The following is a 24,345-nucleotide window of genomic DNA, read 5'->3' on the forward strand; positions in this document are numbered from 1 at the left end:
TAAAAGTAAAAATTAAACATGACTGAACTCGAAAGCTTTAAGTAGTGCAGAAAATATATTTTTTAATTACTGAAAACAAATACTAGTTCTTGAAAAACAAGTAATTATTAAAGCACTAGAAAATATAATGTTTTTAAATGCATACAACAGTGGATTTTGACGTTTGAACTTTTAATAAGATTTAAAACTTATAAATATATACTACACATATACTAATTAAAGAAAAAAAATCTTGATTAACTGCTTTGAATTTTAATAATTAGATTTAATCTTTTTTTTTTGTTCTGCACAGCTTAAAAAACAAAATTATAATTTAAAATGATTTCACAAATTAAATGTAATTGTTTTGAACTAATGTTATAAAGTTAAATTGTGTTACTACTTGTTACAAAAAATAAAAGCTAATTAGTACTTAATACAAAAAATACATTTGCTGATTTTAAATAATAAATTTCAACGTATAATAAATCAATTTAATTTAAATTTTTTAAACCTTCTAAAACAAGATACTAAAGTTAAAACTTAGACAATAATACTCGTCATTAGAAGTTTTAAACTTTAATAGTTTAAACTAAAAAGAAAAGTACCTATTATTGTATATAACATTTAATAATGAATTTGAAAATTTATTTAATCTTTAATACAAAAAAAAGCTGTTATTGCTTTCTAGGATGTTTTATGTAACAAAAATAAATAGATAAAATCTCCTATAAAATTAACTTTTTTTTTATTTTTTATTGTTAAGTGGAATATTGAATTACACTGTTTTTAACTACTTAAAACAAATTATAGTTTAAAAAGACGTTTAATTATTGTCTTGACCGTTTATTGCAAAAAAAAAGCAGCTTTACAACTAAAAGCTAAATATTTTACGACTTTTTTTTGCAATGGCATAAAAATACTTTAAGTTTTTTGGCATGAGTTTTGACTTGTTTTCAGTATTTAAATGATATTTAGTTTTATACTACTAAAGTTTTTTAGTCTTCCTACAAAAACAAAAATTTTTTACAAAAACTTTTAGTCTTGGACAAGTCCTTAAACTTTATCAAAGTAGTGTACGACTCGAAAACCGAAAGGTTTTTTCTTACATCAGGTCCTTAGATCAATTATTTCTAATGCTTTTTTTTTTGTCGTTCTATAAACATTCAAAATTATTAAAAAAAGTGTTATTGAAGTATTAAAGTGGTTTTGAAACAGCATATCTAAACTCTTAAAAACTAGGCAAACAAAACAGTCATGTTAACTCTATCACAGAAGTAAAGAAATCAATATACAGTATTTTAGGTAAAAGTTATAGTACTTCTCTATTTTAAGTAGTTAGAAAAGTAGTTAAAAATAACGCTACTGCTAGTTTCATTTTAGACACTGTTTGATATGTGAAAATAACAAACTCTTAAGTTTGTGTCTTATATAAAACTAGTTACAAACTGTTCATTACCTTAGAATTTATTAAAACATTTATTACTTAAAGTATATGTACAATATGTAAGGTTTTAAAATCCGCAACTAACTGCAGTTGTTAGCAGATAACTTTTGTTAAGCTTTTAAAATCAAAAAGTATTTAATCAGAAAAAGTCAATTTGTTTAGAACTAACTTTGTAGTACTATTTTGATTTTTGTTTTCAAGTTTTACATTAGTTCAAAACATCTTTATAACTAATTTTATTACATTCGTAGGTGTATCATATTATTAAGATATATCTTAAGTTTTTTAGCTTCTAAATGACTAAGATGTTGATACATATTATAAAAAAAAAATTTTCAGTAAAGTTTTAAGTCTGTTATATTATATCGTTTAAAAACGAGCGTTAACTTAGCTCGATTAGCATTTTTTGAAAATTTTAAAAAATGTCCTAACTTTAGATCCAATTATTTTTCTTGTGTTTAAGCAGGGTTGCCACTCGTTTTTTCAAAAAAATTTCCAGGTTTTCCAAATTTCATCCAGATTTTTAAAAGTACACATTTTAGGGTCTATTTATAGTTTAGAGTTAACTTAAAGGTGAGAAACTGTGTTAAATAGTATAAAATCAATGAAAAGAAACTGCAAAGTTACTTTAAATATGTTTAAAAAAAAAATTGTTGATGATAAATTTTTTTTATTTATATGATATACTTTTTGAGTCAATTCAAAATTTTACTACTGAACATGTGAAAATTGTTAAAGTTCCAGGTTTTTCCAGTTTTTTTTTTTTGCCTTAATTGTCAAACTCCAGGTATTTCAAGGTTTTTCAAGGTTTTTCCAGGTTTCCAGGTTAAGTGGCAACCCTGGTTTAATGCTAACTAATATTTTTTTTAATTTTAGAGAGCGCTCCATTGACTTTAGTTTAAAAAAAAGTTCATTGGATTTGGGGTTGAATTTCTTATTTGGGTACTACTAGTTTTAAAGTTTCACTGATGAAGGACGGTTGTCAGAAATTAATTTGAAGAAAACGTGCAATAAACTGGTAGATTTTTAAACCATCGTTAATTTATTTTTTGTATTATTTGGGTACCTTAGAATTTATTTTTTTTTTTGGAATTTTTTATTTAACAAATGTTTTTGCCAAAATATATAGGCATTTTTTTATATTCTTACTTTGCTGTGTTCTCAAGAGTCGTTTTTTTTTTTTTAATTTCTTATATTTTAATAATATATAAAAATATGCCCAAATATAAACTTCAAAAACCATCAATTTTCTAACGGTCACTGTAACAAAAACAAAAACTAACTTATTTTAATACTGTTAATTATGACTATTTTAAATGATCCACGCTTTTTTTAATCTGAACTGTTTTTATGTAAGACAAGACCCATGTACGTTTTACTAATACTATCATTATTTGAACATGAAATCCCTCATATTTCTTTTATGAGGGATTTCATGTTCAAATAATGATAATGTTTAATAAACAATCATAAAAAAAGCGTGGACCATTGAAAGTAGTCATGAATAAGTTTTTTTTTTGCTACAGTGACTGTTAGAAAATTAAAGGTTTTTTAAATTTACAATCGGGCATATTTGTATATAAACTAACAAAATATTTTAAATTAAAAAAAAAACAAAAACAACGACCCTCGAGAACACAGCAGAGTAAGAGCATAAAAAAAAAATGAAAATTATATATTTTGGCTAAAACATCCGTTAGAGTAGAAAATCAAAAAAATAAAAAAAATTAAGGGGTCCCAATCAAAAATTCAAACCCAAATCAAATAATTTTTTTTTAATTGATGGCAAAGGAGCGTTCTCTAAAATTAATAAAAAATCTTAGTTAGCTTTAAAGATAAAGAAAATAATTGGATTTTAATTTTTTTTTAGATTGCAAAAAATGCTAATCGAGCTAAGTCAACGCTCGTCGTTTAAAATGTATACTTGTTTAAAACAGTTGTATTGGCTTTGTAGATTAAAAAAATGACTCAAATAAAACATCAGGTATGTAAAACTTTTATCAAACATTTACCCCTAAATAAACAAATGAATTTTTTGTATTGTTGTTCGAAAACAAGTATTTAAGAATTGTTGTATACTATAATAAAACTTAATGAAATCAATAATTAGTCACTGTTTACAAAGAAACGTTCACAACTAATTACTAATATTAGAAAATCAATAATAAATACTTTTAATGTTTTACTTAAGCGTTATTTACTCTGTATAACGTTATATTACTTCGAGCATACCAATATTTAGAAATAACTAGTCAAAATATTATAAAGCTAAATAAATCATTAAAAAAAACACAGTTAACGAAGTCTATCAAAAGTTTTTGATTTCTATAATTGTCATCAAAAGATATAGACAGGAGAAGTTGTTTATTTTGATTATAAAAGTAAATCTTTTGACAAATAAAAACGGTAAAACACCCTTTTTTTTCTAGCAAGAATTTAAGTTTGATAATAGTTCTTATTCTGTTTCGTTTATCACAATAATTATCTTAAAAGGTAAACTGTTAAAACGATTTTTATTTTTATTTTTACAAGTTATTGATAAATTTTTAAAAATAAATTATCTATAACCTTTAACTTTATTGTTTTTTTTCTAACTATTTTTTTGATAATTTATCTTGAAAGTTTGTGCTAATATTTTCATTTTGAAAAGACTAAAGTTTAGTTGGAACTTTCAAAAAAGCTTGCTACATAAATCTATTTTACTTTTACTTAAAATAGTTTATTTTATTGCAAATCGTGCTTTTGAATTGTTTATATTTTTGTATTTTCTTTTTGAAAAGTTATGCTGTTTTTTTGTTATAAGCCTGGTTTTTTTTCTACACCTTTTTTTTTAGAGAAAGTTTTTTTAGCACGCTTTTTTGTGACTGGTGGATACTCAAGGTTAAGTACTATACTTTTTATTCTAATACAATCTCTACTAATAACTTGCAATTTAGAAAAAAATCACTTGTTTGAACTCAAATAATATTTTTTTTAACTACAGATACTTAAATAGTATCAATAGAATTTAGTTTAGTAGTGATAAAAGCGCTACTTTTTTAAAACTTATACCTTTACCTTTTAAATTTATTCATATAAATAGTAAAGTACGTTTTATTTATATAAGTTTCAACAAGCACTTAAAATAGTTTTAGTTAAGTTTTATTTTAGGAGTACGTTAATGAAATACACGTTTTAACAATTTATTGTCTACTAATAGACACTAGTAAACCATTAAAATGTTATCTTATATTTAAATTTACATTTAACCATTTACTGAGCCCAGAATTTTTCTTTTACGGTCTACTTTAACTAATTTTAAAAGAGTAACAGCCAGCTGTCGTAATTTTAATTAAACACATACAAAACTGTAATTAAAGATATATTTTTCTCATGTGGATGGCATTTATCATACTTTGCGTCCCATTTTGCGTAAGTTTTCATCCGTTTTTAAGTCATTGAACCAGATGCAGATAAAAATGTTTATAGCATAGAAATATAACCAAATAGTCACCAAATTAGCACAATTGTTTACTTGCCTTTATATTGGCAGCAGGTATGTATTTATTTTCATTCATGTTCTTTTGCATTATTTCATTTTTAACTACAATAAACTTAAAGGCCACAGATACTCACTAATAGAGAAAGTGTACCTAATTTGTAGTGTACCTCAATCCAGAACATTTTTAGCTATGTAAAAAAAATATGATTATGTCAGAAGCGCGTTTTGACTAGTTTCCTGTGCAACCCCTAAAAAAAATTGAATAAACGTAATAAAATATAGTTTTCCTTTAAAATAGTATACAAGAAATTCATACCTATATGTTAGTAAGTTAGTTTTTTGAAATTAAGTAAAACTCGGTTTGCATTTTTCAATGAATTTCGTCAATACAACGTAGTTTTTAAGATTTTTGTAGGAAAAAAAAAGTATACGTTATATGAAAATGTATAATTACGAACGGAGCACATTTGAAAATAAAACCTGTCATATAAAAAAAAGCCAATGAAAAGAGTTTAAGAAAGCTATTTTGAATTATTTTACACTTCCAAGGGTTTCCTTTTTAATAAGAAAACTTTTAACAAATTCGTTTTCTTTTTTCAATCAGAGAAAACGCAGTTATATAGTTTGTATTTTTTCATCAAGTTGTAAATGATTGTTAATGTCTGCCAATAGTTGTTTGCGAAAATATTTTTTGTTTTTTGTTAAAATTTAATTTTTGGCTAAGCTATTATAACTGCAACTTTTTCACTTAGTAATTTATTTACATATGATTGAAAATATTTTATTTTATTAAGACAAGTTAATTACTAAATATGTTTAGCTCTTCGATTTTAGCTTATCATATATAAAAGATTTCGTAATACATGTTAGCTTTACAGTGTAAGGCAAATTTTAACTTTGTCAATAATAACAGAGCTCAAATTTATGCTTTAATAATTTTTTTTAAAGTTAAAAAAGTGGATTAATGTTCAGATTTCGCATTCTGTTTCACTGGTATTTGTAAATTGTTAAAAGTTTAAACACTTTCATGTTTCGAAAAATTTTAGACGTTTATGTAGTTTTCCAAAGTATATAGTTTCTAAAGTTGTAAAAGCTACTACAAAAATGTTCTGTTATCAATAAAATAAATTGTGCAACTTCACTTAGAAAAGTCTATTCACGCCTCGGATTTAAAGTAATAGTGAAGAAATTAATCTTTAAATGAACTAAATGGTCGGTGGTCTTAAACCTTTTCAAAAGCTGTGCACACTAAACTAGTGGGAAATAAATTTTGTGCACACTAGATCATAAAAATTATGTATTTATTTTAAAGATTATAAGTTTTTTTATTTTCTAAGTGCCTTAGTATATAAACAACTGTTATTATATGCTATAGTTATATTTTTCTCATAGAAATAGACAAAACAAAGGTCATCTAAAAAACCAAATTTTTCAGCTTACTGACTTTTCTGTGCTTAGTATAAAAAAAACTATGCACACTTTGACGACCACTCTGCTAGGTAATAGCGGCTCATATTAATTGTTCCGTTATAAAAACTAAAGGTAAGCAAAGTTTATTCCATTAGTTTTTACAAAATAAGATAGCTAACATAGAAAAGTTTAAACTAAGTTTATACTCGAGTTGGGAAAAACAAAAAAAAAAAAGTTTTTATCAAGTATTTTGGTATATTTGTTTTGTTTAAACACATTGCCATGAAAAACGGTTTTGTTAGACTTAGCAATAGGTGTACTTTCTGGTTTTTTAATTTTATTAGTGTATCATCAACTTTAGCTTAAGAAACGTTTGTTGAAATTAAAATCTTATTTAGTTAACTTTAAGTATGACAAGAACTTTTGAGCTTTTTTTATACATAGAACAAACCAATTGAAATTTTTTTTTTTTTGAAATCGTTTTTTCTAATAATATTATCAAGATAAATACCTTAGCTATATTAACACTAGATATACATTTGACTCAGTAATTGTTTAACTTTGTACTAATCCAGTTTAAAAATATCGCAGAAATTTTAGATTCAAGGTTAAAAATAGAAACTTTAGAGAAATCAGTTAAAGATTAAAACTTTTTACATTTTCTATTGCATATAATGTCAGTAAATTTTTCCACGATCATGTTTTTAGTCATGAATCTTTTTCGATAGTTTCAATTATTATTCTTATCATACGAGATAGCTTGCAACATAACTAGTCTTATAACAAAATACTTTTTCTTTTAACTGATATCTGAAAATCGAAAAAAATAAAAATATTTTTTTAAATAATTTCAGAAATACCCTATCTGTAGCTCGAATTAAACTTTTTGCAGTTATGCTGCAGCCAAGTTTTGTCTACGTTTTGAATTTTTCTAATTTAAAATAGTTCATGCAAGCTAAATTTTATTGACTAAAAAAGATAAACGTTTTCTGTTTTGGTTGCAAATGCTCTTTTTGAGCAACAAAAACGATCTATAACTTTCTATACTAGTTTTTTTTTCAATCATAGTAAAGTGAAATAAGTTATAAACATTTAGTTTATATTTAACTTTATTTCTCGCTTTTGATTTCTTTCTTAGCTTTTAAAGCTCTAACATTCGGATAAGAATTGGCCAACAGAGAAATATATCAGAGGTGAATATTTTTTTTTCAATACAAACAACTTTAATTTTTTCAACTTAAAAAATAATTATAAAATATCAAAGTTACATAGAGATATAAAAAAATATTTTGATATGAGTTAATCATTTTTATGAGTTTATTTTTTAAAACAACTCGTTTAACAAAAAGTATCTGATAAAGTTGCATCACATACCTTCTATTAGCTCTATAGCAGCGGTTCTTAACCTTTTTTCATGTTTTACCCTTTTTTTGAAGGTAATTACTAAATTTACCTTCTATACAAAAATAGTGTTTAATTTATAGAAAAAAGAGGAGAATTTTTTAACTTAAATCTTTTAAAACATAAAAATTTGTAAATTTTAAAGAGTCTGTTAAACTTAAAGAAATTAGAGTTAAATATTAACTAATAAGCAGTAATTTACGTACCTTGTAATAAAGAAAATTTACTCCTAAAATAAGGGAGTTTACCCCCAGGGATAAATTTGCCGAGGTTAATAATCGGTGTTTTAACGTCTTGTCCTGGACAAGACGTTAAAGGTATCAAGTGATGTACGACTCTATATCCGAAAGGTTCTTCGTACACCAGGTTCTAAGACCAAATATTTTGAGCGCTTTTTTTTGTTGTTCAATAATATAATAATGTTTTATAGTATGGAGTATGACCGATGAGTTTTTAGGCTACACCAAAAGTAGGGGCAACGACCTGTCCACACGAAGAGGCAGTTTTCCCGGTTTGAAGGTGGGTGATCGTTGGTGCCTTTGCTCTTTGAGGTGGAAAGAAGCTCATGATGCTGGAAAAGCTCCTTTGGTTGATATGAGTGCTACTAACAAGAAAGTTTTGAACGATGTGGAAAAAGATATATTGAAATTGTATGCTGTGTCATCAAAAAAAGTTGAGTTGTAGATAAATTAAACTGCTAAAACCTGGTTAGAGTAGAATGAAACTTTTAAGTTATCTAGCAGTCTTTCTTAGTGAGCTTGTAAATGTTTAGAATGATGTACATAGTTTTTGTTTACATCTGATAAACTTGTACATGTATCATCAGAGTGTTTTATCAAATTCTTTTTTTTTCAAGTTAGTTAGTTACACCTCTTATTTTCTTAAGTTTGTACAAGTGTATTTTACTTATTCTAGTGAAGCAAAACTTTAGTTAAACATATTTCTACTCAATTTAATTTCTTTATTATTTTAAGACAAAATTATTTATGAAAATTCTAAGTTAGTAACACATTGAAGCCAATATCTTCATTCTTAAGCTAAATGATAAAATATTTCTGTACTGTTTGTTGCTACACAAGATAAACAGCTTAATCTCCTAAGATATATTCTTTGTTCTTTTTGCTAAGTTAGTTCCAGTATATCTTTAAAGTTTTTGCTTTTTTTTTTCACTAGCTAGATAAAAACCCATCATGCTTACAATAAAAAGCTATGATTAAAAATAAATTCCATACTGTCATGTTAATTACATTTAGTACCATTGCTTAAATCAATTTAGATAAGTAAAGTGTAAACATTTATTTTATAGTAGTTAGAATTTCGAAAATAAATAACTTAAAATAATTTATTTTATAATTACAAGTAATGCGACTATAATAATTTGTCTGTCTTAGTATTCAGTTTCCAAATATGGTATTTATTAAATGCGTCAATGCAGATTTTACCAATATAAATAATAATATTTTATAACCAATAGTTTATGCTTACAAATCTACAATATTCCTTATTTTAATTTATAATATTTTTCAAGAATTTTTTGTAGATAAAGTACTAATCGAACACCAAGGTCTTGCCTATACTCTTAAGCTAGTTGTTTTTCTATAAAAAGTGGCAACCCTGATTACGTAGACATTTTTTTTTTATTGTTTAAATTATTACACAAATAACTTCTGTAATTTTTTTACTTTTGCTTATAAAAATATCAAAATGGGCAAACTTCTACTGTTTCTCCTCATCGGAGCGTTGGTGATCTCGGGAGAGTGCAGGTACCGCAGGAGGCGCATGAAGACGCAGCTCAACGTGAACGATCAACCGCTCTCGGTTTGCAGCACCGACCCGATGACCGGCTGGTACAGGAACGGAAAGTGCATGACCGACAGCTACGACAGGGGAACTCACGTCGTCTGCGCGGTCATGACCGACGAGTTTTTGGAGTACACCAAAAGCAGGGGCAACGACCTGTCCACTCCCAGAAGCTACTTTCCCGGCTTGAACGCGGGCGACCGCTGGTGCCTTTGCGCGTTGAGATGGAGGGAGGCTGAGAGGGCGGGCAAAGCTCCGCTGGTTGATATGAGCGCCACCAACAACAAAGCTCTCGTGTACAACAAGAAAAAAGTGTTGGAGTCGTACGATGCATCTCAAAACTAATTACGCTCAAACTTTCCAAAATATTTATTATCTCTATATCCGAAAGGTTCTTCGTACACCAGGTTCTAAGACCAAATATTTTGAGCGCTTTTTTTTGTTGTTCAATAATATAATAATGTTTTATAGTATGGAGTGGAGTCTACCTATACAGAAAAGCAAAAAGCTTTTCTGATAAAGACATTTTATTAAGTTGCAGTTTACCAGTCTGTTTTTGTTTGAAAAATTATATTGCACAAGAGCAAGAAAATTTTCATTGCAGGTATGAGTGCAATTATAGTTACAACAGGTAAAGAAATACAATATGTACCTGCCTGAGGCTTTAGTCTTTCAAAGTGTTGTGCAATTATAGAAGTTTATATAACAATTTTCAAAAGTTAGTTTCAATCATTTGTATAAGCTATTGTGAATAGCAAATGAAATGGTTACATAAAAAAAAATAGCTGTGATAAGTTATTGACAAAAGTGTTGTTCATACTCAAACAACAGTTTTTTTTAAATTATAAAACTTTAAATAATGCATGTTACCTCTAAAACGTAACTAAAATCACTTAACTTAAAAGTAACTGTAACAGGATAGTGCCACAAGACTCAAGATAACTAAATTTAAACTATTTTTTATATTAAACTCAGCCCAACTTCAATGGTCTTCAATCTTATCAAAGTTTAAGTATCAAGTAGTCTTGAATAATTAGAGTGTTGTTAGATCATAATAACTGAACAGATTATGTATATAAACTATCATAGCTGTAAGTGGAGTAATATTGTTTTTTTTTAAGAACTCTACTTTTATCAGAAGTACATTCAACTCAGGCTATTTTGAACTTTTGAGAGGTTTTTTCTTAACCAGGCTAGTTTGCTGTCTGGCTCAGTCTAGTTTGATTTTTATGAGAAGTTTGAACTAGTATTTTTTTTGAAAAGCCTTAAGCTAGTTTTTCTTACCCAATTGTGATTTGGGTGGTCTTCTGATCGGAGTGTATTTAAAAATCAACTTAAAAAGAACTTAACTAATATGAACAAATTGTTTTGTTCAAAAACATTGGGGTTAGTGTAAAACTTTAGTGAAAATTTTAAAGATATTTTATATAAAGCAAAAAAAATCTGCAGAACTGTACAATGTTGGAATTTTTTAGTCTTACATCATACTTACTAAATAGATCAACTTAGTTGTGCAAAATAATTTTTGAGGTATAGCAGGTGAAAAGGCGGAGAGTACAATAGGTTCTTTATGGTAGGCGCAAACTAAAAAGGCAAAAACCAAGACTATTTCAATAATAACATGTTTCCTAATTTTTTTAAAGATAATTATCTTTAACTTTTAAAAAACATTTTTGCAATATTTAGAAAATTCTGTCGCAAAAAACTTTAGAAAAGTTAATGCTTTTATAACAAAAGTAAACAAAAAAAAATGTTTTTAATAATTAAACCATACATTTACAATATGTCTCTAAAGTTCAAAAATTATATTAAAATGGTATTTAGTAAACTCAGGGTTGTTTTTGGTTACTATTGTTTATTGCCAAAAAGAGTTTCAACCCTACGCCTATGGCTTTATTGAAAGTTTCAAATATTTTTATCAAACTGAATGTAACTTACTTTTTTTTTAAAGTTTTTACTATCATTTGTTGGCAGCCTATATTTTGGCGCCTATTTTAAGGAACAGCTGTTGAATATTTTAAGTTTATATAATTTTTAAAAAATTAAAAAAAAAAAAAATTATAAAAAAAATAAACAAAAAAAAGTTTTTTTTTAGTTTTTTATTATAAAATTTTAATTTTTTTTAAATTCTGTTCCAACAGAATTTTCTAAATATATCAAGGAACGTTTCTAAAAGTTTGAGGTAGTTATCTCAAAAAAAGTAGGAGAAGATAGATTTTTAGTGAAATGGTCTATTTTTGCCGTTTTAGTTTGCGCCTCCCATAAGGAACCTATTGTTGCCTCTGACTTTGACCGGCTATATCTCAAAAATTATTTTGAATTTTTAAAATCTGTAAAAAGCATCTTGTAACTTAGTAAAAACTATATAAAATAAGATCAAAAACCAAAAAAGGGTGTTTACCCCCCTATGCCCTTAATTTTCAGAAAAATATTATTTGATTCTTAAAAAGCCTATTACTAATTTGAAATTTTTAAAATTGTTTATATTTCATTGTTACAGGGTTGCCAAAAAACCTGGAAAAGCCTGGAATTTGAAAACTTTTGTAAAAAACCTAAAATTTTTAACAATTTTAACATGTTAAGTAGTAAAATTTTGATTTGACTCAAAAAATCTATCATATAGTTGAAAATTTTTTGTCATCATCAAAATATTTTTTATTAAATACCAAATTTTAAGTAGTATTACAGTATCTTTTCAATATTTTTATACTATTTAACACAGTTTATTACCTTAAACTTAACTTTAAATTAAAAATAGACCCAAAAATGTGTACTTTTAAAAACCTGGAGAAAATTTGCCAAAAAACATTTGGCAACCCTGTTTTTAGTATAATTTTTTTAAGGGCAATTTGAAAGTAAATCAAAATAAGAAAAAAGTGTTATAACTAGATTAATATGATGTGTGTAGAATAAAGTTTTATATTTCTATGATAAAGTGTTTTAATAAATTAATTTTTTACATATCACAATCTAATTATGGTCCTTGTAACAAAAACTATTAGTTTAAAATTTATAAGATTAAATTATACATATTAATTTATTTTGTACTACTAAGGCATTCCAGTCAAATAGTAATATTACCACTTTATTCTCAATAGACTTTTTTAGATCAAAAAATGGAAAAAATCTACTTTTTTCTTTTTTTGTCTCTCCTAATGGCAAAAGGAAATTGTAACCATTGGACAACAAACTGGTGGAAAGAATATGTAAGTAAAATACCAACGCAGTACAACATCAATAATGAACCTCTTACAGTTTGTAGCACTGACCCAATGACCGGTTGGTACAGAAATGGCAAATGCATGACTGGCAAAAGGGACAGAGGAACTCATGTTGTCTGCGCAGTCATGACTCAAGAGTTTTTAGACTACACTGAAAGTAGAGGTAATCCTCTAGCTACACCAACCCGCTCTTTTCCTGGTTTGAAGGTAGGCGATCGTTGGTGTCTTTGCTCTTTAAGATGGAAAGAGGCTGAAGAAGCATTTAAAGCCCCATTGGTGGATATTAGTGCTACTCAAAAAAAAGTTTTGGATGATGTGGATGAAGATGTTCTAAGATCTTATGCTTTGAATGAGAAAGTCATACCAGTTTAAAAATTTTATAAAACTTGATAAATTGGTTTGAGTTTTTTAACTCCTCACATAATGGGCTTCCTTGGTACACTTTTATACATTAAGTAGTAGTAGTAGTTTTTTTTAAATTATATACTTAAAAAACTTTATACTGTTTACATTTTTTGGTTTCTGTTTTGATTGTTTCTCATTAGTGTTTAGTTTCTACTTGTTTAGTCTAAAATAGTTCTTAAACGTATCTATTCATCTTTTTTGTTTGCCTAGAAACTTTTAAAAGAATTAGTTTAAAAAATTTTGAGCGTATACTAAATTTATTAATGTTAAAATTCAAAGCTAAAAAACTTTAATTAAATGCACAGAGAAATTTAAAACTTAAAAATGAACAGTTTTGTTTTTTTTTTCCATAAAAACCTTTGTTTTTATGTACCATTAGTATGTTCTTAAACTATGTTATTTTGCACATTTTATCTAAAAATCATCAAACTTATAGTACCAATACCTACAACTTGCCAAATGAAGTGTTTCGTACTAAGAATATTTAATTTAACAAACATTAACAACTGTATAGAAATTTTAACTTTGTTGTATAATAAAATTATTCACTACGATCTCTTTACTTAAACTAATACTATTAAAAAAATGTAAGTCATAAATAAGTTAACCAAGTTTTTATTAGCTTTATTAAATACATTCAGTAGACTAAACAATATACACTCTTAGAAATTTAAACTATAAGAAGTAAGCTATATACTTCAAAAAGTTATTTTTAAATATTTAGAACAAGTTTTATGCAATTGGATTTTCCCTGAGCCAGTTTATGCAGAATAAGTTTAACAGTTGTTTATGTAGATCAGACTAAATATTCAAGAGTATATAAACTAAGTTATACTTTAAGCTTTGAAACAAAGTTTATTATTGCTTACACAAATTTAGATTTTTTTTGCATATGTTATTATTTCAAGTTTATGTCTTAAACAGTTATGAACAAAGTTAATGCATCTAGTATAAAAATATAATATTTTATCTCTATAAATTTAGTATGTAAAGTTGATCTTATTATAAGTCATTTAAGTTTTTTATAACTTTTAAGTAGTTAAATTTTTATAAGCTAAAAGTATTGCTTTTATACAATAAAAGTGTTTAATTTGCTTAAAAGTTGGTTTTTGCTACTTTAAAAGTTTTTTTTTTTTGGTCATATAAAATATAAGGAAAATAAATGCCACCCTGGTTCTTAAAATTTATATAAAAATGTATTGAGTTGGAAGTTATAAGTAAATAATAGCAATAACACTGCATACACTGCAAATATATATTTGTGCGTTAAAATTCAGGCTAGCTGTGGTTAATTTATTGTTTTCTCAAAAAAACTTTGTTCAAAAAATGTTTGCCTTGAACAGTTAATAGTCCTGGACAAGACATTAAACTGTATCCGTGGTGTATGACCGAAAGGTTTCTTGGTACGTTAGGTTAGACCAAATATTTTGAACCTTTTTTTTTTTGTATTTTAAACATAATGATAATAACAGGGTTGCCAAAATACCTTGTATCCTAAAAAAAAACCTGGAATTCGAGAAATTTTGAAAAGAACCTGGAATTTTAAACAATAAAAACCTGAAATTTTAAACAATTTTTACATTATAAGTAGTAAAATTTCGATTTGACACAAAAAATCTATTGTATAAGTTTTTTTTTTTATCATCCAATTTTTTTAATTGATAAAAACATTTAAACAAGCTTTAAGATATCTTTTCAATGTTTTTATACTATATAACACAGTTTTTTTTACCTTAAACTTACTTATAAACTAAAAATAGACGCTAAATGTGTAATTTTAAAAACCCTAGAAGGTATTTTGAAAACTCGGAGAAAATTTTCCAAAAACATTTGGCAACCCTGTAATAAAATACCATTCTATTAAACAATAAAATTTATATGGACTTCTTTTAGATTCTTTTTGTTACTTCAGTTTCTACCAGAAAATAAAACCGTTTTGTCATAAAGTTTATAAAAATCTTGGTTGTTAATTTTTAAGCAGCTTAGCCAATTTAGGTCCTAAAAATATTGTTCTTTTATTTATAGGTTTATGTTTTTAAACTCCTTACATTTTTTTAATTGAAGCTATATCTTGAGCAGTACATAATATAAATTGAAAAAAAAAAAGATTAATGTTTTAAACCATTCAAATTTCCATTTAACCAATAAACAGTAATAAAGGACAATAGTTATATGAACAGAATATATATCAACAGTTGATTTAATTAAATTAAGATTTAATGCTATATCTTAATTAAAAAGTAAATTTACTTGTTTTACTTTATGAGAAAAGGTGAGTTTTATTTAAACTTTGAGTTTACTACAGATTTTAGAAGTTTATATGAAATGGATAAAGTTTACTTCAGTCTAGTCATTTTGTTCATATTTGGGCGAATAGGAAATTGTGACCAAACCCAGTACAATGTAAACAATCAACCGCTTACAGTTTGCGGCACTAATCCAATGACCGGCTGGTACAGAAACGGAAAGTGTATGACCGACGTCAATGACTGGGGAACTCATGTAGTCTGCGCGGTCATGACCAATGAGTTTTTAGGCTACACCAAAAGTAGGGGCAACGACCTGTCCACACGAAGAGGCAGTTTTCCCGGTTTGAAGGTGGGTGATCGTTGGTGCCTTTGCTCTTTAAGGTGGAAAGAAGCTCATGATGCTGGAAAAGCTCCTTTGGTTGATATGAGTGCTACTAACAAGAAAGTTTTGAACGATGTGGAAAAAGATATATTGAAATTGTATGCTGTGTCATCAAAAAAAGTTGAGTTGTAGATAAATTGAACTGCTAAAACCTGGTTAGAGTAGAATGAAACTTTTAAGTTATCTAGCAGTCTTCCTTAGTGAGCTTGTAAATGTTTAGAATGGTGTACATAGTTTTTGTTTACATCTGATAAACTTGTACATGTATCATCAGAGTGTTTTATCAAATTCTTTTTTTTTCAAGTTAGTTAGTTACACCTCTTATTTTCTTAAGTTTGTACAAGTGTATTTTACTTATTCTAGTGAAGCAAAACTTTAGTTAAACATATTTCTACTCAATTTAATTTCTTTATTATTTTAAGACAAAATTATTTATGAAAATTCTAAGTTAGTAACACATTGAAGCCAATATCTTCATTCTTAAGCTAAATGATAAAATATTTCTGTACTGTTTGTTGCTACACAAGATAAACAGCTTAATCTCCTAAGATATATTCTTTGTTCTTTTTGCTAAGTTAGTTCCAGTATATCTTTAAAGTTTTTGCTTTTTTTTTTCACTAGCTAGATAAAAACCCATCATGCTTACAATAAAAAGCTATGATTAAAAATAAATTCCATACTGTCATGTTAATTACATTTAGTACCATTGCTTAAATCAATTTAGATAAGTAAAGTGTAAACATTTATTTTAAAGTAGTTAGAATTTCGAAAATAAATAACTTAAAATAATTTATTTTATAATTACAAGTAATGCGACTATAATAATTTGTCTGTCTTAGTATTCAGTTTCCAAATATGTTATTTATTAAATGCGTCAATGCAGATTTTACCAATATAAATAATATTTTATAACCAATAGTTTATGCTTACAAATCTACAATATTCCTTATTTTAATTTATAATATTTTTCAAGAATTTTTTGTAGATAAATGTAATATTTTGCCTAAAACTATTTAAAGAAAATAATTTAGGGTTCAACTTTTTTATATATTATTAATCCACTAGAAACTTTCCAAGTCTTAGTTTAGTTTTAGCTAAGGGTTGCCATTTGCTGAATTTAGTTTTTTAAAATTCAAAGCTCGTTACAGTTCTAAAATATTTTAAAAATATATGGTAATTTTAGAGTAACTCTAAAACTATTTCTATACTAACGATAGTACTTTTATTTTTCATGTTTTTTGCACACAAAATAGGTATGATTTTGAAATTATTTATGAATTTAGAAATTTAAAGTACTAGTCGAACACCAAGGTCTTGCCTATACTCTTAGGCTAGTTGTTTTTCTATAAAGAGTGGCAACCCTGATTACGTAGAAATTGTTTTTTTTTTTTTTGTTTAAATTATTACACAAATAACTTTAAATTTTTAACTTTTGCTTATAAAAACATTTTAATAGCATTTTATTACACTATTCGTTTGAAATTCTGCTAACGTTTGTTCAAACTTTAGAGAGCGTAGTTTTATTTAAATTCAAAATGGGCAAACTTCTACTGTTTCTCCTCATCGGAGCGTTGGTGATCTCGGGAGAGTGCAGGTACCGCAGGAGGCGCATGAAGACGCAGCTCAACGTGAACGATCAACCGCTCTCGGTTTGCAGCACCGACCCGATGACCGGCTGGTACAGGAACGGAAAGTGCATGACCGACAGCTACGACAGGGGAACTCACGTCGTCTGCGCGGTCATGACCGACGAGTTTTTGGAGTACACCAAGAGCAGGGGCAACGACCTGTCCACTCCCAGAAGCTACTTTCCCGGCTTGAAGGCGGGCGACCGCTGGTGCCTTTGCGCGTTGAGATGGAGGGAGGCTGAGAGGGCGGGCAAAGCTCCGCTGGTTGATATGAGCGCCACCAACAACAAAGCTCTCGTGTACAACAAGAAAAAAGTGTTGGAGTCGTACGATGCATCATCTCAAAACTGATTACGCTCAAACTTTCCAAAATATTTTTATTTTGACTTGGGTCACTAGGTGTTTGATTCGCCTTTATTATGTTTTGTCTTTTTTGAAGAGGTTCTTCTCTTTTTTTACTGTCACTTTTACTGTAATTTTCATTTAAATCATTAACATTATTTCTTCAAGCATTATGATCGTGTATTTTTTATTATTATTCAAGTTTGTGTTTTTAACAAAAAAACTGCTTATAGTTTTTTTTTTTTTTTTTGAATCTTACGTTTAATTTTTTGTAAAATATGTATAAAAACCAATAACAAACTGTTGCTTTTATTGAGATTTTATAATCGCTTTTTATTAATGTGTGTACATTTCTGCAATAAAAAAAAATTCACATCAGTTTGTTTATTTTAATAAAAAAAACACAGAAAGTTTGAACTAAATAATAGAATACAGCTTCTAATCATAAAACATAGCCTATAGTTTTATCATTGTTGATATATGAAATTTAAATTTTTATAGAAGTAAAAAAAAAAAGTAAATAATGTTCATTGCAAGAGAAACTACTAAAAATAGCCATATTCTATAGTTTCGAAATCTTTTTTTACTCCTAATGAAAAAACCATTGAAAAAAAATTCAAGTAGATCTGATTGATAAAATTAGATAATTGGTCAGAATACGAATGGTTAGAGTTTAAACTATTGTGTTACCTTAATACTGTTAGTTTTAATTGAAAACAAATCAAAAAAGTTGCAAGTATAGACCAAATTGGATATATTTTTAGATTTCTTTAAGTGAAAACATTACTTTTGATTATTTTCAAATTGTGATGTTGTATGAACTTAAAAAATATTTTGTACGGTTTTTAAAATTGTTGTTTATTGAACAATTTTAGAATACTGAATTCTTGAGTTTTTTGTCAAAGTCATAAAAAATAATTAAATCAGTTCTTGATAAATTTTTGTTTATGTTTTGGTATTAAATACTGACAAATATCGGTGTTTTTTTTTCATTTAACATTGTTTAAAAAGAGACCTCAATTTCAACCCGAGCTGAACTCCCACCGAATCAATTCAAAATAAATAAAAACTACGACCAAGAGTTGGAAGTAACAGTGATAATAATAAAAAGTTTCTAGTCGGAGTAGTGAGTATACCGTTTGAAATATCATACAAGCTTTTGTATTGTTGTAGAATGTTTGATAACTGTTTACTTTTAAACAGTTCTCGTAAAACACTTAAAAATTTTTAACAGTTCAAAAGTATTTTGCGTCACCCATGACTGGTTAAAATGATTAAACAGAAACAACTTATTTGAATCACTTAATAAAAATAAAAGTATAATTTTTATAACCCTTAAATAATTACCTCGAAATTTTTACAGTAATCAATATTTTGTCTAAAGCAGAAACTTTTTTGTTACGACTTATACATCATTAACAATGTGCGATAGAATAGTAAAATCTTGAAAACGTAAAAAAAGCTAGAATCCTAGACATGTCTGACAAGTGACAATCTACTTCTCTTAAAAATAACCTGAATGATTAAGTTGTTTTTAAAACTATTTAGGTAACTATTTAAAGAACAAAATTAAATGCATAATAACTGTAAAAGTAGCCAATTTTATATTTATAAAAATATTTTAGTTTTCAAAAATCTATAGATTAAAAAAACCCTGGATTATTGCTATAAAAAAAAACTAACTTTGTTCTGCTTATATGTAGAGTATATTTTAAAATATAGATATTTATTAAACTATAAAGCAGAAAACTCCAGACTGATCGCTAAAATATGTTAGATGAAGTATATTAAGACTTCAAAAACGATTAAATATATTCTATTGTTTTTAACTGAGATTTAAAAGAACAATAGTACTAAAATAGTTGTTCATAATCTAAATAGCAAAATTAACGTTAGGTTATAAAGACGAAATACTCACGATTAGTTTTATTAATATAATAACAGAGTTAAACATATACAGCAAATATCAGAACTACAGGTGTAAATTTAAAAATTTTTATTTTTTGTAAGATAATTTATTAAAATACATGAAGAGATTAACAAACTCATCCAATAATATATATAAAACAACAACCTTCTTATTATATAAATATTTGTTTATTGTACTTAATTTAATTTTAAAGCTTTAGCATTTTTCAGTTTTTTAGCATTTTTACAATTATTTTTTTTTCTAAATATTAATTAACAACCAACTTTGATAGTTAATTTTAATTGTTAAACTGAGTTAAAAAGTTTACTGAAATTGAAAACGAAAAAAAAAGTTAGTTTATGAAGTCATTATGTCACTACTAATTGAGGTAAAATATGTATATCAACAATAAGTAAGGTAATGATTTTGTCTAAAGATTCTATCTAAAAATGTTTGAATTAATTTATTTAACTAAACAAACTTAAAAAGAAAAGCCATTTAAACGACTAAAAGCAGAACTTAAAACTATTTTTGTGTATGTTAAAACTTCATGCAGTTTAAAAATTTTGACTAAACAATTTCAATGTTCAACTACTTTAGAACTAAAAGGTAGTATGGTAGGAGTTATACAAAAATGTTTTTAGTTTTTGAGATTAATTAGTAGTATATTTCTAAAAACTAATACTGAGACTTACAAAATATATCTTGTTTATCTTGTTATGTTTTGGTTATTCTAGAAATTTTACTTAGAGTTTTATGTTTTATTAAATATATTTTACTTTATTATGGTTTGTAAAATTTCTTAACACTGTTAAAGTTTCTTAACATTATGTGTTGATAACACTTAAAATTTATTTCATGTACTAAATGTATTTATAAGTTTTATCACTTATTACAAACTATATGATAAACAATGAACTTCACCGCACGATCAACAACAACAGCATCCGAGACAATCCTACGACCGGTTTCGTCCTAATTAGGACTCATCAGGCAAACGACCGTTTGTGGGTAAAGTCCGAAAAATTGACGCAGTTACAAGTTTTATTAGTACGACCCGCAAAGTACTTATCATTTATTAGCTTAAAAACTAAAAGTATGAAAATATTTGACTATTTTGTAACAAATATTTTGAAATTTGCTCTTAATTTGGTTTTCAGTAAACATTTTGTTTTTAAATTATTATTTCATTTTAATTACGCTATTTTTAAATTACATTGCCCAAGAGGACTTTACTAACAAATTTAAAAACTCGTTTACAACAAAAATTATGTCAGTTGACGCGTAGCCATTTGAAAAGTCTTTGCATAGATTAATTTTTTATATCTTAAAACCATAAAATTAACTCTCAAATAATAAAATAATTAAAAAAAAATTTTAAGAAATTTTTATTTATAGTTTGAACTAGGCAGTTTACCTAGTAGTTTTATAAGTTTAATTAGTAGTTTTATCAAAGTTTTCCAAGTTTTTCGTGTGAAACAAAGTTAATTTTTCACTTTTTTTTCCGTTAATCTAGTAAACATTGAAAGACTAGGGTACTTTACGGGGGTAGGTGTCAAAAATGTACAAAGGAACATTTTTGCATAGGTTGAAACTTTTTATTTCTTTACGTTATTTTTTTTTTTCTATTTTTATTACTATCACTGCAACCCCCAACCCTTAGCCTTTGTCAGTAACTATTTTTTTCTGCTTGCTATTTATTTATTTTTACCCCTAACCCTTGCGGTAATTTTTTTCGTATTTTTATTTATTTTTACTAATGTTTTTATCCATTTCCCTTGTTCGTTTTTTATTTATTTTCTTTTATTATATTTTTTTTACTCTCGTGAGAAAGTGTCACTTGTGCGAAATTGACCCTCCGTGCAAAAAGAACTCATGCAAAAGTGTCTACGTGCATAATTGTCCTCTCGGGCAAAACGAACCCATTTGTACTTTTCGGACAGTTTCGGAATAACTATGTATATACTTTAAAAATATTAGGTTTGTTAGGTTTTAATAAAGTTTTTAAAAAAAAGGCAAATAGTTTTTTAAACTGTTTTAAAGAGTTCTGAGCAAAGTTTTTTTTACTAACCCTATAGTACTTATTTTATAAAGATTAATTGATTAACTTTCGTTGAAAAAATATTTCATCCGTTGCTGTTAATAAGTTAGTCCTGGACAAAACGTTAAAAGGTATTCAAGTGGTGTGCGATTAGATAACCCAAAAGTTTTTTGTGCACCAGGTCCTAGGACCGAATATTTTGAACGTTATAATTACAAATAAGAACGCTTTTCCCACTAAAAATTTGTTGAGCAATGCTTTCAAAATTTAACTAATTTCCTTTTCAAAACAAATTAGTACTTACTAAACTAGTTAATCAAACTAAATACAATTAAACATAAAAAACAGTCAATTGAAAAATAATCAAGTTAATAATAAAAGCTAAAAAAGATAATTAGAACAAAAATGGACTATTAAAAAACGTTAAGTGTAATTCTAGATCCTTTATCAGGACCCAGCTAATAATTAAGTTTTGGTTTGAATTTTTTAATCACAATTGTCTCAACTGCTAATAAACTTCTTCGTTTTTCACAATATTTTGTTACATCATATCAGTTAAAAATATTATCGTAATTTAGACAAAATGAACCTAGTTCAATATATGAAAATACTGCACTACTTGTAGGCCTAGTGTGTTCTTTAATTATGACAAACAGTTGTCGCTCCGTTTCTCCAATATATAAGGTATCCAGGTCACCTGGACATTGAAACCTATAAACGACGCAATTTCTATAACATTTGTCGATTCGATCTTTCGATGAGAAGTTGTTAGCAATTTTTGTTGTTCTAAAGGCTACTTTAATATCAATACTAATTGTCAATATTAATGAGATTGGAAAATTGTAAAAATTAGATGTTCAATCTAAACCAAGCACTAAGAAAAAAAAATTAACAGTCCCTTAAGTTAAAAAATTTTCAGTAATACAAGTATAACAAAATCGTTTGAGACAATTGGTATTGATATTAAAGTAGCCTTCAAAACAACAAAACGTGAAAACTAGTTCTAATTGAAAGATGAAATTAAAATTCATAATTAGATTAAAATTCGAAAGAAAAATATATTTAGTAATATCTTAATACTTTTGATTATTTAACTTTTTGTATAAATTTTTTTTCAAAATATTTTATGATATTTTTTCTAATTAAAAGTCTAACTTAATTAAACAAAATTAAACAAACTGTAATACCTTTGTTTCAAATATTAGATTTTTTACTCAATTTGTAAATCATAATTTTTTTTCATGATTGCTTTAGTTTTAATTTACTACAGTATAATTTACTTTTAAACATAACAACTTTTATCGTACATACTAACTTTTAGGATTGGTTTTTAATTTCTAAGTAGAAAAAAATTGAACACAGCGATGTTCGGCCATAAAGTGCGGCTGTGCGTAACAAATAATGAGTACCTAAGTGGCAGTTACTGTAATCTATTATTGTACAAAAATTTGATCTACCCCGCTTAAAAAGGGAGCGGGTCAGAATGGCACGACGTCACTTTTACACGGCGTCAGTTTAGCACCGAGCATCATTTTTGCACCGTTTGTTCTTCTGTATTTGCTTGGAGCATTTTTTTTTTACTTTTAGTTTTGCACAAACCAAACATTTTTAAACCTTCATTTTGAAAAATTTCGATAACACATATTTAGATGTACTCGTATAGACATTAAAACTAATTATTGGTAATTTAAGTTTTGGTTCTGTTTTAAAAAGTAAAAAATATGCAAACTTAAAACTAAAGTTAAACTTACTTCTGTTATAAAACTTTTTATATGTGATTTTAAGTTTTGATGTTTACTATGTATAAAAAAAGCTTATTTTAATGTTTTAAAATTATAGTAGCTTGATACATTTGTTTTAAATACTAAAAAATTCAAGTTTATAGTACGCAAATAAAAAATCTAAAGTTCCTTCTTTTTTTTTTAATTTCACGGCTTTTCATATTAACATATGTATTGAATAAAAGGCTTATAATGAAATATATAAAGATAAAATTAAAAATGTTATTCAAGAATATACAACTAAAAATAAACGTTGAATAAGCAACTAATTGCTGCAAGATTGTTTAAACTACTTTTTTTTTTTAAATTGAAACATTTTAAGAGATAGAAATGTTGTGTTAGTATGCAACTGTTAACATACTAAATAATAAAATGCAACTGTTAATTTATTTCAAACACATTAAATAAATATTTCGTATTTACTACAATGTTAAAATATACAAGTAAAAGCATGTTTAAAATTTTTAAGATTGCTACATTTATTTCAAAAAGTAACAATATAACTTTACTATACTACTTAACTTTTAAAAAATATTAGTTCAAAATAAAAGAGAGTTGAAAAAAAAGATAAAAAATATAATTTGGAAGTGCTGTGTTAACATCTAATCTAGAGTACATTTTAATCAAAATTAAATTTATGTTACTAGGAATTGTTAAAAAATTATTAAGACTTAAATTTATTTAGAAATATTTCGTTTTAAAGTTAAAAAATGCTTGTTTCAACTGTAGTTTTTCATTAATACAGAGCTAAGCTGCTTTTGTAGTCAACTGGATAGATTTACTAAAAAAAAAGTTTTTCCAAGCAAAAAATTGTTATTTATGTTGTTTATTAAACGATAAAAAACTATCGCTAAAAAATTGCACGACAG

The 24,345-nt window shown here is 26.2% G+C and overlaps 4 protein-coding genes across 4 annotated transcripts; all 4 read left to right on the top strand.

Annotated features, from left to right (window-relative positions):
- Nucleotides 1-9,422: 9,422 nt before the first annotated feature.
- LOC145833310 (uncharacterized) lies at nucleotides 9,423-9,865 on the top strand. The gene has a single exon (XM_082940495.1). It carries the CDS (start codon nucleotides 9,423-9,425, stop codon nucleotides 9,861-9,863), a length of 441 nt encoding a protein of 146 aa, XP_082796621.1. The 3' UTR covers nucleotides 9,864-9,865.
- Nucleotides 9,866-12,673: 2,808 nt separating this feature from the next.
- On the top strand, nucleotides 12,674-13,111 carry LOC145833311 (uncharacterized). The gene has a single exon (XM_082940496.1). The coding sequence runs from the start codon at nucleotides 12,674-12,676 to the stop codon at nucleotides 13,109-13,111; it is 438 nt and encodes a 145-aa protein (XP_082796622.1).
- Nucleotides 13,112-15,469: 2,358 nt separating this feature from the next.
- On the top strand, nucleotides 15,470-15,907 carry LOC145833313 (uncharacterized). Its single transcript, XM_082940497.1, has one exon. The coding sequence runs from the start codon at nucleotides 15,470-15,472 to the stop codon at nucleotides 15,905-15,907; it is 438 nt and encodes a 145-aa protein (XP_082796623.1).
- A 1,291-nt stretch (nucleotides 15,908-17,198) lies between these two features.
- On the top strand, nucleotides 17,199-18,123 carry LOC145834060 (uncharacterized). Its single transcript, XM_082941393.1, has one exon. The coding sequence runs from the start codon at nucleotides 17,311-17,313 to the stop codon at nucleotides 17,752-17,754; it is 444 nt and encodes a 147-aa protein (XP_082797519.1). The 5' UTR covers nucleotides 17,199-17,310; the 3' UTR covers nucleotides 17,755-18,123.
- Nucleotides 18,124-24,345: the final 6,222 nt, after the last annotated feature.

The sequence above is a fragment of the Thalia democratica genome, chromosome 4, assembly GCF_965202585.1.
Source record: "Thalia democratica chromosome 4, ktThaDemo2.hap1.1, whole genome shotgun sequence".
Lineage (NCBI taxonomy): Eukaryota > Metazoa > Chordata > Thaliacea > Salpida > Salpidae > Thalia > Thalia democratica.